At 30.4% G+C, this 17,432-nt stretch overlaps 1 protein-coding gene across 1 annotated transcript; it reads right to left on the bottom strand.

Moving 5' to 3' along the window:
- Positions 1–6,225: 6,225 nt before the first annotated feature.
- LOC107634158 (mini zinc finger protein 3-like) lies at positions 6,226–7,404 on the bottom strand. The gene has a single exon (XM_016337733.3). It carries the CDS (start codon positions 6,842–6,844, stop codon positions 6,587–6,589), a length of 258 nt encoding a protein of 85 aa, XP_016193219.1. The 5' UTR covers positions 6,845–7,404; the 3' UTR covers positions 6,226–6,586.
- Between the last annotated feature and the right edge of the window lie 10,028 nt (positions 7,405–17,432).

The following is a 17,432-nucleotide window of genomic DNA, read 5'->3' as shown; positions in this document are numbered from 1 at the left end:
GAATGATTTCAAAGCCCATCTTATTTGGCGTATTGGCAAAGGAAATGAGGTTGTTGGACTGATCACTGGATTTCGAGTATTCCTAAGCTTAGTGATTTAGCACTAGATGACATTAACCTCTTATTAAATGATAAGGTAGCAGATTATGCTAATTCGGATGACAATTGGAGATTTGACATTTTCAACGAGATTCTACTTGGTGATATTGTTAATATGATGAGAATTATCAATGCCCCCAAACGGAGCTAGGAGAAGATGTTGTTTATTGGCTTCCCTCTTCTACATCAAGCTAGCCACCAACCTAGTTCTAATTCTAGTTTCTCTTTTACCAAGGTCTGGAAGCCATAATTTCCTCAAAGACTAGGAGCCATCACTTGGCTGCTTGCTTAAAATGCTGTTTTGACTAATGAAAATAGAGCGAAAAAGAGACTTATCGACGTTGCTGACTGCCCCAGATGTTAGAACTCCACTAAAACCTTGCTCTATGTTATGCATGACTGTCCCTTCATCAGCAAAATTTGGAAAAGCTTGATAAACAACCAACAGAAATTCTTAGAACCATTTCTTTTAGTTGGATTTCCAAACCTGGCTGAAAGAAAATCTTTGGAGTCTTCACAAGAGAAATGGAACTAGTTGGCTTTTTCTTTTTATTACTAACTGTAACTTCTAACAAACTCACTCCAATCTAGACAGTTTGTTCAATCGAGCTACTTACCTGACTAGGAATTACGAAGAGTGTCTCTATATTTTGAAAGCAGGTCGTGCAACGATTAGCACGAACCCCCTTAGAGGACTGGTCCAAGTTGAACATTGATGGATTTGTCTCCCTTCTGTCGAGTGCGACAAGCTGTGGTGGTCTGATCCGTGATAACCAGGGTAGGATCACTGCGGGGTTCATGCTAAATCTGGAAAAATGCTCGATTACCTTGGCCGAAATTTGAGGGTAGTATGTGGCCATTAAATTAGCCTTCGATTTGGTATTAAAAAACTCTTAGTTGAAACGAACTCTCTCTGTGTTTTTTGTTTTGTGCAGAACCAGTCTTGTGAGCGAGATGCGAGCTCCTCCTTGCTTCCAGCCTTCAAAGTGCTCCTTGCTCAATCTCGGGATGTCCGCATAGCTCACATCTGTAGATAAAGAGATGTCTGTGCTGATTTACTCGCTAAGAAGGCACAGTCGCTGCCGATTGGTCTCTCTTGCTTCTCATCCCCTCCAGCTTTTCTCTCTGTTGCTCTCATGGCAGATGCTGCTGGAGTCAAGCTCCCTAGGATGATTCTTCTATAATTTTTGCTTTGCTTTTGGACAGTTGGTCCCGTTGCATATTAAAAAAAAAAAAATTAAGAAATATCCAGAGCCAACGTGTTGAAGATTTCATCAACATTTATTCATATATAACTAGTCTATAATCCCACGATAATAAATAAAAATATATGAAGTATTTTTATTAAAGAGAATTAAACAAAAAATATATAATAATTATCATTATAAATATTTTATAAAGTTATAATTATAATCAAAGTTTAATGATTTTTAATAATAAAAAAATTAGTATTTGTCTCAACTAGTTTGAGTTGGTTGAGTGTCATCTCAATTAATTAAGGAGTTTAAATTCTATTTTTTATGTGTAGCAACTTATTTGTTAGCGATAGATTTATAAATGGAGTTCGAATTAAAAAAAATATATTTTTTTTAAAGTTTGTCGAGTTAAAAAATACCATAAAAAATTAGCATATGACTTTAAAATAGAATAATTATTCGTTAATAGCAATAATTATGGAGATTTATTTTTATTAGAATTTACTTAAGATAGTATTATTTGTTAATAATTTATTCTTAAAATTGAAACAATACGATCAATGTTGTTACTTTATTAAAATTTTATATTTTATGACATAATATTTAAGATTCCAAAATTATAGATTTATGTCATTACAAAAGTTATTGAATTAATTAATATTTTTTGGTATCATTATTAAAATATCATCATTAAATATTAATTCGTGTGAAAAAAAATATAACAATTTTTATTATTCAATCATTTATTCTATTAAAAAATAAATTATTATTCACTCTAGTAAATACATTTTTTCTTTAATTTCTTATCCACAATTGCAATACAATATTAATTTTCCAGCAGTTAAATCTTTATTATTTAGCCAACTTTAATTATTAGATCGCCGCTAAGTAGATAATGGAATTTGTGAATAATGAACTCAAATTTTGACCCACTCAAGATTAAAAAAAAAAAAGACTCTCCACAAAAAATGGGTAACAAAAATCCTAATACTTACTTTCAAAAAATTTAACCATACAATTCCTTCCCTAATTTACCGCCGCTGCTTCTTCTCCCCATCACCCTCTTTCACGTTGCAGCGCCGTCGCCAGCATCCTCACCAACGCATCTCTCTTCATCGCCGGCAGCCATCATCACAGTCGAGCATCTCACGGCTGTCGCTGTGTCATCAACTAGCTCCCGTCGGTGTCTCACTCCCCCTCTTCGGTCATGGCCGCGAGGGACGGTTTCAAGTATATTGATGTGGGGCAAGCGTCCCACTACAATTTAAAATTCTTTTGAGTAGTATATGATAATAATATTTATTTGTCTTTATTAGATTATTAAATTTGACCTCACAATAATTTTTTATTCAACTTTTGGAACTTAATCGTCAATTTAAAAATTTTATATTAAATATTCATTAGAATGATCAATTCTCATATTTAAACAAAATTAGTGTTCTTTTTAAAAATCAACTCAAAAAAATATTATTTATCTTCTTTTCAAATTAGCTTTAATTTTTGCATAGCAATTATATTAATTGAAAGAATTTTTTTAACTATGAATATCAATAAGAATCGGCTTCTAATTGTGTTGGGAAGTGAATTTTTAAATAATTGTTTAGTAATATATATGAAAAGAGAGAAAGTTTGATGGTAATGTTAAGAGAAAAATTACTTAATTTTTTTAAAATATAAAACCTAAAATAATAGAATTTTAAATTATATATTATTATTTAAATTACTATTTTAGTGTTTTAATTTGTATATTAGATATTTTGAAGACTAATCATATTTTACAATAACAAAATATAATCATAACAATAATCATGCTATATGTACATAAAAAATAATTATCTGTATATAATAACTATTAAAATATAAAATACACATTGAAAATAAGTTAAACAATACATATATTTATACACAGATATATAGTGGTTAATAGATAATTTAATATTTAATTTTTTATATACACATATTATTTTTATTATAGAAATTATTATCATGTTATATCAATTTTGCCCCCACTATCAAAATTTTCTGGATTCATCACTAATGGCCGCCCAGCCTCATAGTATTATAGATAGATATCTAATTAATGAGAAATTTAATGAGTACGTTAGATATCGTGGTCAACCCATAATATGTCGGATAATCATTTTATTAGCTATGCGGATAATTATTTTCATATTCAAATGGATGTTTAATTTATTGAAATTGAATTTATGTATTTAATAATTAAGATATGTCGGATGTTCAATTCACTCTATATAAGGATAATTATTTTAATTCTTAAGTGAATGATTATTTGATTGGGTTAGATTTATATTAGTAAGAGACAATATAATCCATTTTTTAGTATAATCCATTTACACTAATAAAATAGAACTTCCACTGCTTACCTGCATCTGCACGGGCTACGGAGAGACAGCGACAGTGTTAATTAGTGGATACGGTGTCGTGCACAGATTGCGATGTTTTGACTACATCTGAACAGTGTTATTGGAGAATGACAACGTTTTGATATTTTGGAACGGCTGTTTTTGGCACCGATGACGAATTTTGGGTGTAGATTGGAGATCGACGACGGCAAATTTCAGAAATGGACCGAAGACTAAGAGATTATGATAAAATTAAAAGTAACTGTATGTAATGTAAACTAGTATTTTTACCCGTAATAACATTACGGGAATATAAATTTTTTAAAATTACAGTTTACTTTGTTCTTATAGTAAATAGATTATGTATGGCACAAAAGATTTATAAAATCAAACTACTTTTATAAAAAAAATTTGTTGGTTGACAAAAGTCTCTGGCTAAGAAGATCGAGGTATTTGTAGATAAAAAATTAAATAATAAGATTTTTAATTATTATTTTTATATGAAAAATCTAATTTTTTATTAATAATTAATTTTAACATTTGTTATCTAAAATTTAAAACAATTTAATGTGTATACTTTTACATTTAATTAGGTGTTAACTGTTAAATATGTTGCACAAATTATACTTGCTATTTAAAAAATAATATTTTTTCTCCCTGTGTATAAAAAATATAATTAGATATTAGCATAAAAAATTATACTGATAGTTATAAAATTAACTCAAAATTAATTTTTTTTAAATAATTGAATCTTGATTCTAAATTTTAATTATAACATTAGTATTCTCTCCAAATTATATGTAATAAATATTTGAAAGAAGAGAAATGAAAATATAGATTAGAAAGATAAGTGGTGAAAATTTAAAACTAAATAAAAAACTATGTATATAATAACAATAATATTAATAATAATATTTTTTATTTAAATTATATTATTTTGTTAATTTTATTTTCTGTAGAAGAGAAAGATAGAAAAAATAGAGCATGCGAGAAAAGAGAGAGAAATATAAAGATGAAGAACGAGAGTGAGAGTTTGTTAATTTTGGAAGAAAAAAATTTATTTTAATTGTAAAAAAATATCAAATGACATATTTTGATTTATCAAATTACTAATATAAAATATAAATTATATATAGAATAAAAATAGTAGAGAGAAATAAAAAAATGGAGAGAGGTAGATGAGAGAATTTAGGAATGGAGTTTATTAAGTTTAAAAAAAAATATTTTCTCTCAATTTTAATAAGAGAGTGTCATGTGACATATTTGATTATTAAATTAGATAGTAATATATAATACATAATATAGGTATAATTCAATTTCAATTTTAATATTTTAATTTTAATGCAATTAAAGAATGTCATGTTGTACATTTTGATTGTCAAATTAGTAATTAGTCGTTGATATTGATAATAATATATAAAATAGATAGAGTAGTTGAAGGAATGAGAGAAATAGAAAAAAAAAAGAGGGAGGAGAGGATAATTCTTTAATTTTGAAAGGAAAGATTTGATTTCAATTGCAATGAAAGAGTGACATGTGACACATTTTGGTTGTAAAATTAGTAAGGAGGAGGGAAGAATTCTTTAATTTCAATTATAATGAGAGAGTGACATGTGATACATTTTGGTTGTAAAATTAGTAAGAAGAGGAGAAAAATTCTTTAATATTAAAAAAAAATTTAATTCCAATTACAATAAAAAATGACATATGACACATTTTAATTATAAAATTAGAGATATATAATAAATATGTTTAATATCCTAATTTTTAAAATTTTAAAGTATAAAATTAATCAATTAATTAATTAAAAATCTTATTTTAAATTTTAAATTTATCTTTCTTTTTAAATTCATTATTCACATTATTTACCATTATTATTATTTACTTATACTTTCTCTAATTATTAATACATCATGATATCAAAAAAGTAGTACTCAGAGGCACATATCCTCGACATGACTGAATACAAGTGGGCCTTACTATACGGAGAATTTTATATATAGATATAATATTCGAAATTCTAAATGATTGGACAGAGATATAATTTATCTTCTTCATCAATTGAAGACTTATAGACATTAACCGTACCTGTTTTCTTGCCTTCTGAGGACATGGGAAGGATAAAATTACGACGTTGTTTACATCGTCGTCATCATCATTTGGCTCTCCACAACTAATATATATATATATATATATATATATATGTCATATTGTTATTTGACGAACGATGATGTGGGAAGTGGGCGTAATAGTCGATTAGTAGTCTTCTCAAATTTTTGTTTGCTATTTGTTATGCCACCTCTAGTTGTTCCACTTGTTAGTTGTTAATGGATATATGAAGCATGGAAATTATCAGAAAGCATATATAGACTTACAGCGAAGCGCTAACGAAGTGGTCAAGTTAAATATCCTCAGCACGACTTAATTTATATTTTGTATAATTGGAAAAATCAGATTTCTATGATTAATAAACAAATAAATTAATTAAATACAATCTATATAAGGATATTGATCTACGTTGGATTGCACAGCTAGGTAGCTAGCACATGTGGTGTGTATATATATATAGGCAAAGGAAAAGTATAAATCACTATCAGAACCAAATTTGAAAACTCACTCATTAAGTGCAATACAAGAAACCAAACTGCGGGGAAAGCTAAGCCCTTTTTCTTCTTCCCCAGCTCATCAAAGCAAATATAAATTCAAACATAACAAGGTATATATATATCATGGCTGGGCTATCAATTGGTTAGAGTAAAGAAGCATAAATAGATGGTTCCCATCCACCAATTTTCATATAGAATTTTGTTTTACAAGAATAATATATATAGAGATGTTTAATCTATGTATTAGTAACCCAGGCTTACAAGAAACGAAAAAATCAATCATTAGTTAATTAATTCGATAGGCACAAAAATTCAATTCAATTTCAGTTTTGATGATGAGGAGGAGAGTACTCACAGACAACCTCAGTTTGCACTTCCCTACGGTGGAAGTTGCGGTGGCAGCCACAAGCAGCACACGTGAGAGCGCCGCTGGTTCCTTCCCCTGCACTGGCCATGAACTCCCTGCACCCATCCACCGCGTACCCTCCGATATTGGCCGCGTGATTCTTCTGGCACTCCCCGTACCTTACGTTCCTTATCACCGTTGACGAAGTCTTCACCGCCACCTGTCTCTTCTTCATCCTTCTCGATCGATCTCTGATCTCTTCTTCAAAATGAAAAACCCTATGCGTCTATGTATACGTGCAGATATCTCAGACTTAACAATCAGTTATCGATTTCAGATTTTCACCCACAAGAATTAGATGATGGCTACACGCGCACACACATACATATTTGGTGGTATAATTCTATAGGCCTATCTATATATAGGTCAATGCTCCTGGGGTTGGCTAACCCTAACCCTAGTAGTGTGTGGCGTTCTTATTATTTTATTTGCGGAAATATGCAGGAGCAAGGAGTAAGAGATATGTGGAAGTAGAAACTATTAATCAAGATGGATGATGTTTCGCAGCCTTATTTTACCTACTTTTTGGGTGGTCATTTAGGTCAAAGCAATGATTATGAGTGAGGACATAGGAACACCTCTAATTTAGTCTCACTAACCATTATTATTGCTTCATAAGCCAATGAAGGAAGAACGCGTGCGTCAACAAACTAGTGGGATTGGAATGGTGGTGGGGTTTCTTTCTTCTCTTTCTTGCCACATACAGGAAGGTGTAGAATGAAGATCAGAAGAAGTAGGTTTACACATACACAACCAATAAAAATGATCTAGCTATATCATCCCCTTTTCCTCTTGGAAGTATAATAAGAAAGAGATTGTGGATCCCTCTAATGCTAGAACGGGACAAAAACTTCAAAGCACGTATTAAGAAACGCTGGTCCTTTGCACTATAACCTACCTCACATTATACAACCCTACAACACTACTTGTCTTTCAGAAGTGATAGCTCACCTGTATATCATTTGATTGATTGATTATTTCAACCAAAAAAATTCGCTTTCGATAGAGGAAAGAAATACAAACGAATAAGATTAGCTCTATATATATATGTACACGTACATGGGGTAGTAATAATAATGTGAATTAAGTAATCAGAGGCCAGGAGAGTGTTTGCTAATTGCTACCTTTTAATTTGGTCAAACTGATTGATTAAAATATTTAAGCATGGTTACCAACCAAAGGGTAGATGCTGATTTTATATCTGAAATGGGTCCAATCTGATACTCAAAAGGCAGGTTGCTGTGGCCCTTGCAACTGTGACAACAACTCTTGTCTAAAGTTAATTACCTAAGATTCTAATAATTATTATAGGAGCATTCCCCACACGCTCTCATATCAATGGGAACCCTGGACCCTTCCACTACTCTTCTTAGCTTTGATCAAATCCGGCACAATCATAACGTTTCAATAAACAAATATGAAAATGTGGTTCTTTTTTTCATCTCTTTGTACTGTTTAGAAGAGAAATGACTGGGTGATAATGATAATAATAAAACCCCCGACGATTTCCCATCTAGAAAAAATGTGAAAGACATGTGATTCTGTAGTTGATATATATTTTGTTTTTGACGGTTTGGAAACACAGGAGAGAGACAAGAAAACAGAAAGACAGATTAGAGTAAAGAAGGAAAGGCACGCAGCCCTTTTAATCTACACTGCATTATTATGAAAAGATATCCCATTATAATTAGTGCTGGCCCATATGGGAATGGGTATGCAGTGGAATTAGAATGAAGAAAATAGAAATCAATTTGAAGTGCCACAGACAAGTTTAATTTATTCGACGGTGAAATAACTAAAAGTCAAGATACTATTCATTCTAATCATTTTTTTAAACTAAAATTAACTATTAAAATCAGTTGTTAAAATAAAATATTTATTAAAATATAAATATATATTAAAAAATAAATTATATATATTTATATATAAATATATGATGAGTAATTTTATTAATGTATAAATAATTTCCTTTTTTTTTTTTTTATTCTATCCACTTAATTTAAGGCATGAGCAATACATGCAGAAGCAAATAAAGCATGATGAGGAACCTCCACCTCCACCCTCTCCTCCACCACCAACGCCATATATCATCAAGATTTAAGAAACTAGCTAGAAAAGGGACAAGCGCACAAATGGGAATGGGGGCAGTAACATGTGCACATTTGACTAACTGATAAAGGACAAGAACGACACTTGGTTCTAGCTAGCTTGTCACTGCTCGCACGCTCAGAACGAAGCGTGCTCCAAGTTTATATATATATATATTAAAGATAATACCTAATTTAATTTTCAAACTTGTATGAAAATTTTAATTTAATCTCTAAAATTTTAATAACCTTTATTTAGTCTCCAAATTTATTAAATGTAATTCATGTTAATTTTTAGAATAATTTTTAATGCATAGATATTAATAAAATATTCATATGGATAAGTGAATATTATGTTAAACTCTGTAGAATGATATTGTTTTAATTTTGATATTCAAATAATCCAAAAACATCATAAGTAGAATTTATTGAAATTTTTTTTTCAAAACAAGTAATACGATATCATTTTTTTTAATATTTGAGCGCAAAAATTAAAATAGTATTTGCTTTATATGTTGCTGTCTAAGTCAACGTTTTATTAACATTTGCGTGTCGAAAATTGTCCTAAGAACTAATGTGAGTTAAATTTGCAAAATTTAAAAATTAAATAGATATAATCAAAATTTTAAAGACTAAATTAAAACTAATTTACGCATAAGATCAAGGACCAAATTGAATATTATTTTATATATCATATATCATTTACATAATTAATTAATAAATAAATTTGCATATACACTAAACATTATTTTACCTCATTTGGTTGATTGATTGATTCCAATCTGGAAAAGCATATACAGTATATAACTGTCTCTGCCATTGTCAACAATTTGGTTCTATTCCAGTATTTGTCTGCTCCAACCAGCAATGTTAATATGCAAGGAAGTGGAAGATAAAAAAAATATTGAAATAATAATTAAATACTCGATTGTATTATCTTCCTAACTAATGTCTTTAATGCTGAGTGTTACAATTGCTACATTAGCAGTTTATATACATAAAAGACAATGGCACATTGGCAAAAGTTTGCCAGCGCTGCGATGTGAATTGGGCTCACTTAGTGTGGAAGCAATGTGTTACATGTTGCTTGGCTGTAAATCATTGGTCAATTAGTGCTGATGGAAGCGCTTGATTGTTTTCTTCTGTTGGAGGTTCAATGGTTCATGAGTTATGGGGCGCTACTACCATTTTATGTAGCCCAAACCTTTTTGTCAAAACAAAATACAAGCTATTTATGATGGGTTTAGTATAATTTGAACTTTTTAAATTAAAAGCAGTTTATTTGATATTTTAAATATAATTTTTTAAAAGTTATAAAAGTTATGTTTGGTAAAATAAAATAAAATCAAAATATTTTTTTAATGAGTTACAAATAAATTTGTATTTATTAAAATTACTTTTAATGTTTAAAATATTTTTAATAATAAATATAAATGAATAAATATAGAAAATTAATTTTTAATTAGCCAAGTCAACCTTTTTATTATTGTAAAATTACTTTTTTAATCCTCATTTTTTTAGTTCATTTAAAATTTAACAGTTAAGAATTTAAATAAAAAAAGTAATAATTTCAAAAGAATTAGCCTAGTTAAATGTAGATATTCGTTAATTAATACATATAAAGTTATATTATATTTTTTAACTTAAAAATATAAATACATATTTTTTTATTTGTCAAATATAATCCGAGGTGCTTACATTTGTTTAGGACATAAACACTTTTTCGATAAATTTTACTAAACCCATCTGTACACAGTCTTATGAGAATGGGTAAAACTGTTAAAGTATATCCCTTGTAAATCAAAGGGTCTAGTTATATAGAGCACTCTTGAAGAATTTTAATTAAAGTAAACATATTTTATCGTAAAAATAAGATATTAAACTTATGACAATAGATGCATAAGAAATAGAATATTAAACTTTTTTTATATTAACGGTGTCTCTATATATTACTTCGCAAAATGTTAAGTTAATTATTTTTTTTTAATATTTATAAATAGTAATACTTGATTTCTAAAATGAAAAAGTTATAGAGATACATACTTCTTATCAATAGTCGATGGATGATATAATTCTGGAGCCATTGCAAAGAAAGTTCTATTGGAAGACATGACTTTTTGGATAAGCTTATTATTATCTTTCTACTTTTGATATTTTTTTTTAAATTAACAGGCCTACTACACATATAAACCTTTTTGACTTACAAGTTTTACAAGTTGGCACAAACCCAACAAAAAACACGCGCACTACACTTCTTCACAATCGAGTATAAACACACGCACCTTTTTCAACCGTTCGTTTTTCCAAAGCGCGCTCATTATGAAAGACTCTTTCTCAATCAATACACAAACTGTGAAATTCAAGCCATATTCGAAACCAACTGCAATTCTGAAAAAACCTTCCAACTCCTCGCAAAAAGTAGAAGAAATCAAGAAGAAAACATACAAATCTCCATAAAAAACCACCAAAAAGAACGAACAAACATTATTCAAGGTACTGTTTTACTGTTCCTCTAGGTTTTTCATATTTCTGTTTCTGATTTTGAAATTGAAGCACTATAACGTCCGTATTTCTCTCTCTGTTTCACTGTTCTTGGTTTAGATCTCATATTACTATTCTGATGAAACCGTTCTTCGTTTACGCTATTTGACGTACTTCTAGTGAATAGTTTAACGTGTGTTTTGATCTATTTTACATGTTTTTTAAGTAGGTTTGTATACATATAAACTCTGTATTGAATTTTAGGTTAAATAATTTTTGGGTGTATATGGCGGATTTTTGGGTGTATATGTCGGACTTGGAATGCGACTGTTACTTCTAGTGGCATTTTGAACTTAAATATCTTTCTGAACTCATAATGTCATGTAATCCAAAAAAATGTAGAGGTGTATGGGACTGATATATGTATTAGGAGTATTGAAGTCTAACTGGTACTGTTCTAATTGTGATTGACCTTGTAGTGTCATTTTAAGCATGTTTGGTTGAGTTGAATATGATTTTGAACTCATTTAATTTCGTTTAATTGAAAAAATAAAATATTTATAAGACTGGATTTGGGTGTATCTGACTGATATTTGGGTATATCTGACTGATATTTGGGTATATCTGACTGATATTTGGGTGTACGCCACTGATATTTGGATGTATTTTTTTATCTATTGATAATATCTCTTTTTCATTGCAGTAAAAATGGAAACCAAGAACCAAGGTGAAAAAAATACAATGTAAGCACATATATATGTCTTAGAACAAGTCAATTTTTCATAATACAAATATAGGTTATTTAAATGACTCTAATTTTACTTTTTTTACGGCAAACCAAAGACTTGAAGTGTACCACCAGATTATTGAGTAAAAAATTTGAAAATATGAGTGAGGCAAAGAAAGCGATTGTTCAGGAATTATGTTTTGGTGGACTCATGCACATCCCACCAATGAGGGTGCCTCACAAACTATTAAAGGAGTTGGCTAACTCCTTTAAATTAGGAAAAAACACACTCGAAACAAGCTATGGTTCCTTTAAAGTTAAACCCAGCACAACAGGGGCTGCCCTTGGCCTCAATGCATCAGATAACTGATTATAAAAAACCTCTATACTTCTATTATTCGTAATATCAGAATCAAGAAATAAATTTAGGTGTATATAAGTGATATTTAGGTGTATATGAGTGATATTTGGGTATATTTCAAGTGATTTAGAGTGTAAATTTTTTTTTGTAGGAGATCTATTTCCTGATAAAGTGAGTTATAAGAAACTTTCTGAAGAGAACAAACTGATTTTTAGAAGGTTCCAGGGGAAGACTCTAAAGAATCTGACTGATAACATGATGAGTATTGGTGTTGAAAATGAATAAGATCGCCTGATGCTCGAGAGAATTTTCATCCTCTATATTCAGATGGAGTTCTTCTTGCCAACAACAATAAACAAAATCTCTCTTGTGCACCTAGCTCTAATTTTTAAGATGGAAAAAATAACGGAGGGCAAATGGGGAGCCCATGTGCTGAATTTCATCATCAAAGGCATAACTGAATACCATCTGAAAAAGAAAAAATCAATCGACGGCTGCCTCTTTGCCTTGATGATAATCTATTTTCATCTAGCAAAAAACAAAGACAAGAAAGGAGAAGAAAACCCTGGACTGCTCTGGGTTAGCAACTGGAATAGAGAGCAGTTGGTTGTAAGGATGAGGCAGAAATAGATGGATATATAGTAAGTGAACAGAATACCTTCTCTAATTTGGGTGTATTTTATTTATGTAGATACTGTAAACTAACATTTTTACTATTTCAGGACATCGTAAAGAAGGTAGAAACAAAAAAGAAATTGAAACAAATGAAAGAAAAAGAAAAGAAAGAAAAAAAAAATAAGGCAAGTTCATCATCTGAGAGTGATATATCTGAAACTGAAGTTGATTCTTCCTCTGAGTTTGAGTCTGAAGAAGACTCAGAAGAACCAAAAAGGAAACAACCCAACAGAACGGCCAAAAAGTAAGTAATATTTTTAGGTATATTTTGTCACTTTTAGGGTGTTTTTTACTAATGATTGTTTGCCTTCCAGAATAGAATCCAGAAAAAGGAAGCAGATTCTGGAGGATTCCAATTCAGAAACTGAATCGAATGATAAGTAAGATTCTAAAATTATCATCGCTTTCTTTTCCGTTTATTTTCAAAATTTGATGTATTAACAGAGTGTTTCTCATTAACTTTCAGAAGTGAAGAATCATCACCAATAAAAAAACAAAAAAACAAAGAAAAAAATTTAGATTACACCCAAAAAGTAAGTGCTTTGGATAGTATTTTATCATCAATTTTATTGTTTTTTATTCATACTTTTTTTTTATTTCCAGGGCGCAATCCAAAAAGAGAAAGCACGTTGTTGAGGATTCATCTCCTCAACAAACTCAATCCTATGATGGGTAAGATACTTTGTAAAGCTATATTACCGTTTATCATCAAAATTATATTTGTTAACATGTTCTTTTATGCATGTACTGTCAGATCTAAACTTGGAACTGAAGTATTACAAGAATTCTTAAGGGAATCAAAAAAGAAGAAAATCAATAAAAAAGCTGCTGCACATGGGTTTGTTATATTTGGGTGTATATTACCGATTTTAAGGTGTTTTTGTTGCTGATAATTGTTTTTGGTTTCCCAGGAAGAAGGGAGCTCAGCTGCAATAGACAGAAGGTCACTATAACTCATCCGAAACGTAAGAACCTTTATTTGAAAAAATCTTGATATCCTGATTTAATTGTATAGTATTTTTACTGAATGATGTTTATTCTATGCTTAGAATGCCTGAGGTGAACTTAGGAAGTGAGAATGATCCTTTGTTTCAAGGACAAACAGATCAAAGTAGCATAAACAAACCGGCAAATAGTATGTAATTTCTGTTTTTAATACCGGTTGCTTTTATCTTTTTTACTTTTTGCTTCTAATTTTGTATGTATTTTTTTAGAAAAAAAGTCCTTTAATGTTTTATTCAAGAAAAAAAAAAGACAGGAAAAAAAAGCAAAAACTGCAACACGTAAGTTCTCAAAAAACAAAGCCTATGTTTCTTTTCAATGCTTCAGGTGTATTTTAATTTTATTTGGGTGTATTTCAGGTTGAGTTTGGTAGAAGAATTAGCCAATGACCCAGCTCAACAGAACATGATGGTTGTGCAGATGGAGACACATTCACAACCTGAAGCGCTTTCAATGTGAGTTTTACAACTAAATTTCAACCTTATAATCATGAATTTTAACGGGCTTTCTTAAGTTTTTATTTTTGTCTTGTTTAGAGTTCCGATTCAAGTTTATGTCCCTCTGTCCCAGACAATTCCTGTGCCAGCAATTGAACAATCCCCCACAAAGTCTCCGAGAGAGAAAATTAGTGAAGAAAGAACAAAAAGGTAAGTAATAATATTCGGGTGTATTTGGTTATTATTTGGGTGTAAATTGTCCTTATTTGGGTGTATATTTTCCTTATTTGGGTGTTTGGGTGTATTTGATTATTATTTGGGTGTATATTTTCCTTATTTGGGTGATATCTTCAGAATTGATCTGTAACTAGTTTTTTTATAATATGATTCGTTTTATCTAACCTTGCAGCACTCCACAACTCCCGAAACCTGATGAAAGCACACCCACAGTTCCACCAGCTCCATCTAAAATGTAAGTTCAGCACAATATAATTTGGTTTTCGATATCATTCGTCTATTCTCATTCTTATAGTACGTTATATGTCAACACGCAGTAATCCAGCCCCAGAAGATACTGCTGCACTGATGATGATGGCCCAGACAGCATCCTACATACCTAAAGAAGGTCTGATACCATCATTCAGCCTTGGCTTGACTGATTCAAGCCAAGAAGAAGCACTGACGCAAGAGGGGCAGGGGCAACCAAGAGCTCAGAAGGCAAAAAGTTCTGAAACATCAAAACTAATCGAACAATTAGAGGAACTAATGGAAAAAATTGTAAACAGTGGGGTGAAGACAACATTGGATTATGCAGAGGGTAAAAATCCGCTGATTGAAAAGCAGTGTGCCAAAGAAATTTTTGAAAAGTTTGAAATTCCTGTGAAGAGCAAGGAGATGTTGGCTGAAATGAAAGAGAAATGCTACGTTTGGGCCACACGTGTGAAGACATATGGAGATGGAAGCACTAATGAATATGACCCGGTGTGCACCCTCAAAGCCCAAGATCGATTCATTTTGTTAAAAGTCCACTTTGCATCTCTGAAAGCTGCTACACATCACATATAGAAGTTGAGGTAATATTAGAATAACATTAATGATTTTATCATAAAATATAACTGCAATGTTGATTGATGTAAATTGATTTGGATTTTTTTCTAGATTGTCACTGCCATGTGTCTGATCCTGAACCAACAAAACATTAAAAGATTTCAAGAAGAAATATACTGTCTCTCCCCTGATATTGTGGTAAGGTGTACTTCAATGAAATTTGGGTGTATTTCTGTAATCTTTTGGGTGTATTATATATTTCATTTGGTGTTTCACAAATATTGTAGAACATGGCCATTGGAAATCATTCAGATGGGGAATTCTTACAGCCTAAATCCAAAAAGCCATTTAGGGTCGAAGACTACCCAATGTTTATACTCTTTTTGGACCTCAAAAAATTAGCATCACATCGATATGTAAGTTTTCGTTTCTAAAACTTCTTATCACAATTCTTTAGTTATGTGCCAATTAAACTAAAACACTGTTCAATGTGGACATGCTTCATATTTTTGCACCTGTTTGCTATTCAGAGCATTGGTGGATATGGGTGGCTTGCGTAAGAAAGAAAAAATTTTATATACTTGACTCGTATCACAAGGAGTGTCCCTCTAAAGCTAGAATGAAGCTAAATACATTTGTTGTAAGTTGTTTCTATGTTGTGTTTTAATATTTGGGTGTATTTTTGTTTAAAATAAGGTGTAGTTTGTGATCCTTTGGGTGTATTTCTTTATTAAATTTATTCTTATATTTTGCTTTGTTTTTTATTTTTAGGGATATGTAATTTCGAGAATGAAGGTATATGCTGGGGGACACCTCTCAAGAAAAAGGATCATGAAATTGAACCACCATACATTAACATCTCGGGCCAAAAAATAAGGTATAAATTTTTCACTCTGAAAATTAATCTTTCCTATATTAATTTGGTAATTTATTTTTTATTTTTCAGCTATGATTATGCTATTTATGTAATGAAATGGCTTGAAATAATTCAGCCTGAAAATATTAAAAGGGAAAAGTATGAGTGGGACAATTGGACTCAGATAATTGTGTTTAAAACTATATAACTCTCTATTACTTTACTAAATTAACATAATTGATTAAAAAGAATATTCTTTTAAACGGTAGGAGGAGGTGGACCACTTTAGAGTAGAATTTGTTTCCCGGATTCTATTTCATGAAATGAATCAAGACAGAGCTAAAGCCATTAGGGGAAATGAAGCAGTAAGATTGTCCAAGGCATCCTCACTATTATTGAGTCCATATTGTCAGATAGATTCATATGATATTGACAGTGATTAATGTAAGTGTTATGTATTCTTGGAATAATTTGAACACTTCTTATAAAATTTTGCTAATATAATCTAGTTTTATTATAATTTTTTTTCCATAATTAAACTGTCTTTGCTGTATTCAAAAGCTCTAAATTATAGGTTCTAAAAAAAATGAAGGAAAACAACACTAAACTTACTAATACTCCTAATTACTTTAATAATACACCCAAATATAACTAGTATACACCCAAAATGAGTCCTCGCATATTTCAATTGAAAAACCAACAAAGATGTATGGGAATTCAAAAATTTGAATTGTTAACCTCTTTAGAATTTGATTGTATATGTATACTAAATCTAAAACAAACAAATATAAAAAAAATTGAATTTTACACCGAAAAAATTGAATTTTACACTAAAATATTTTCACTATACACCCAAAATTCTATCCCCTGCTGTTGGATCCCTAAAACTCTAAACCCTAAAACCCTAAACCCTAAACCCTAAATACTAAACCCTAAACCCCTACACCCTAAACCTAAACCATAAACCCTAAATCTCTAACCACTAAACCCTAAACCCTAAACCTCTAACCACTAAATCCTAAAACCCTAAACCCTAACACCCTAAACCCTAAACCCTAAACCTTAAACCCTAAATCCTAAATCCTAAACC

The sequence above is a fragment of the Arachis ipaensis genome, chromosome B3 (assembly GCF_059453495.1).
Source record: "Arachis ipaensis isolate K30076 ecotype BB chromosome B3, ASM5945349v1, whole genome shotgun sequence".
Classification (NCBI taxonomy): domain Eukaryota; kingdom Viridiplantae; phylum Streptophyta; class Magnoliopsida; order Fabales; family Fabaceae; genus Arachis; species Arachis ipaensis.
This window is presented reverse-complemented; position numbering and strand designations above follow the sequence as displayed.

Bases quoted from the DNA above. Each gene is read 5' to 3' on its own strand.
- LOC107634158 (XM_016337733.3), bottom strand. From the start codon at position 6,844: ATGAAGAAGAGACAGGTGGCGGTGAAGACTTCGTCAACGGTGATAAGG.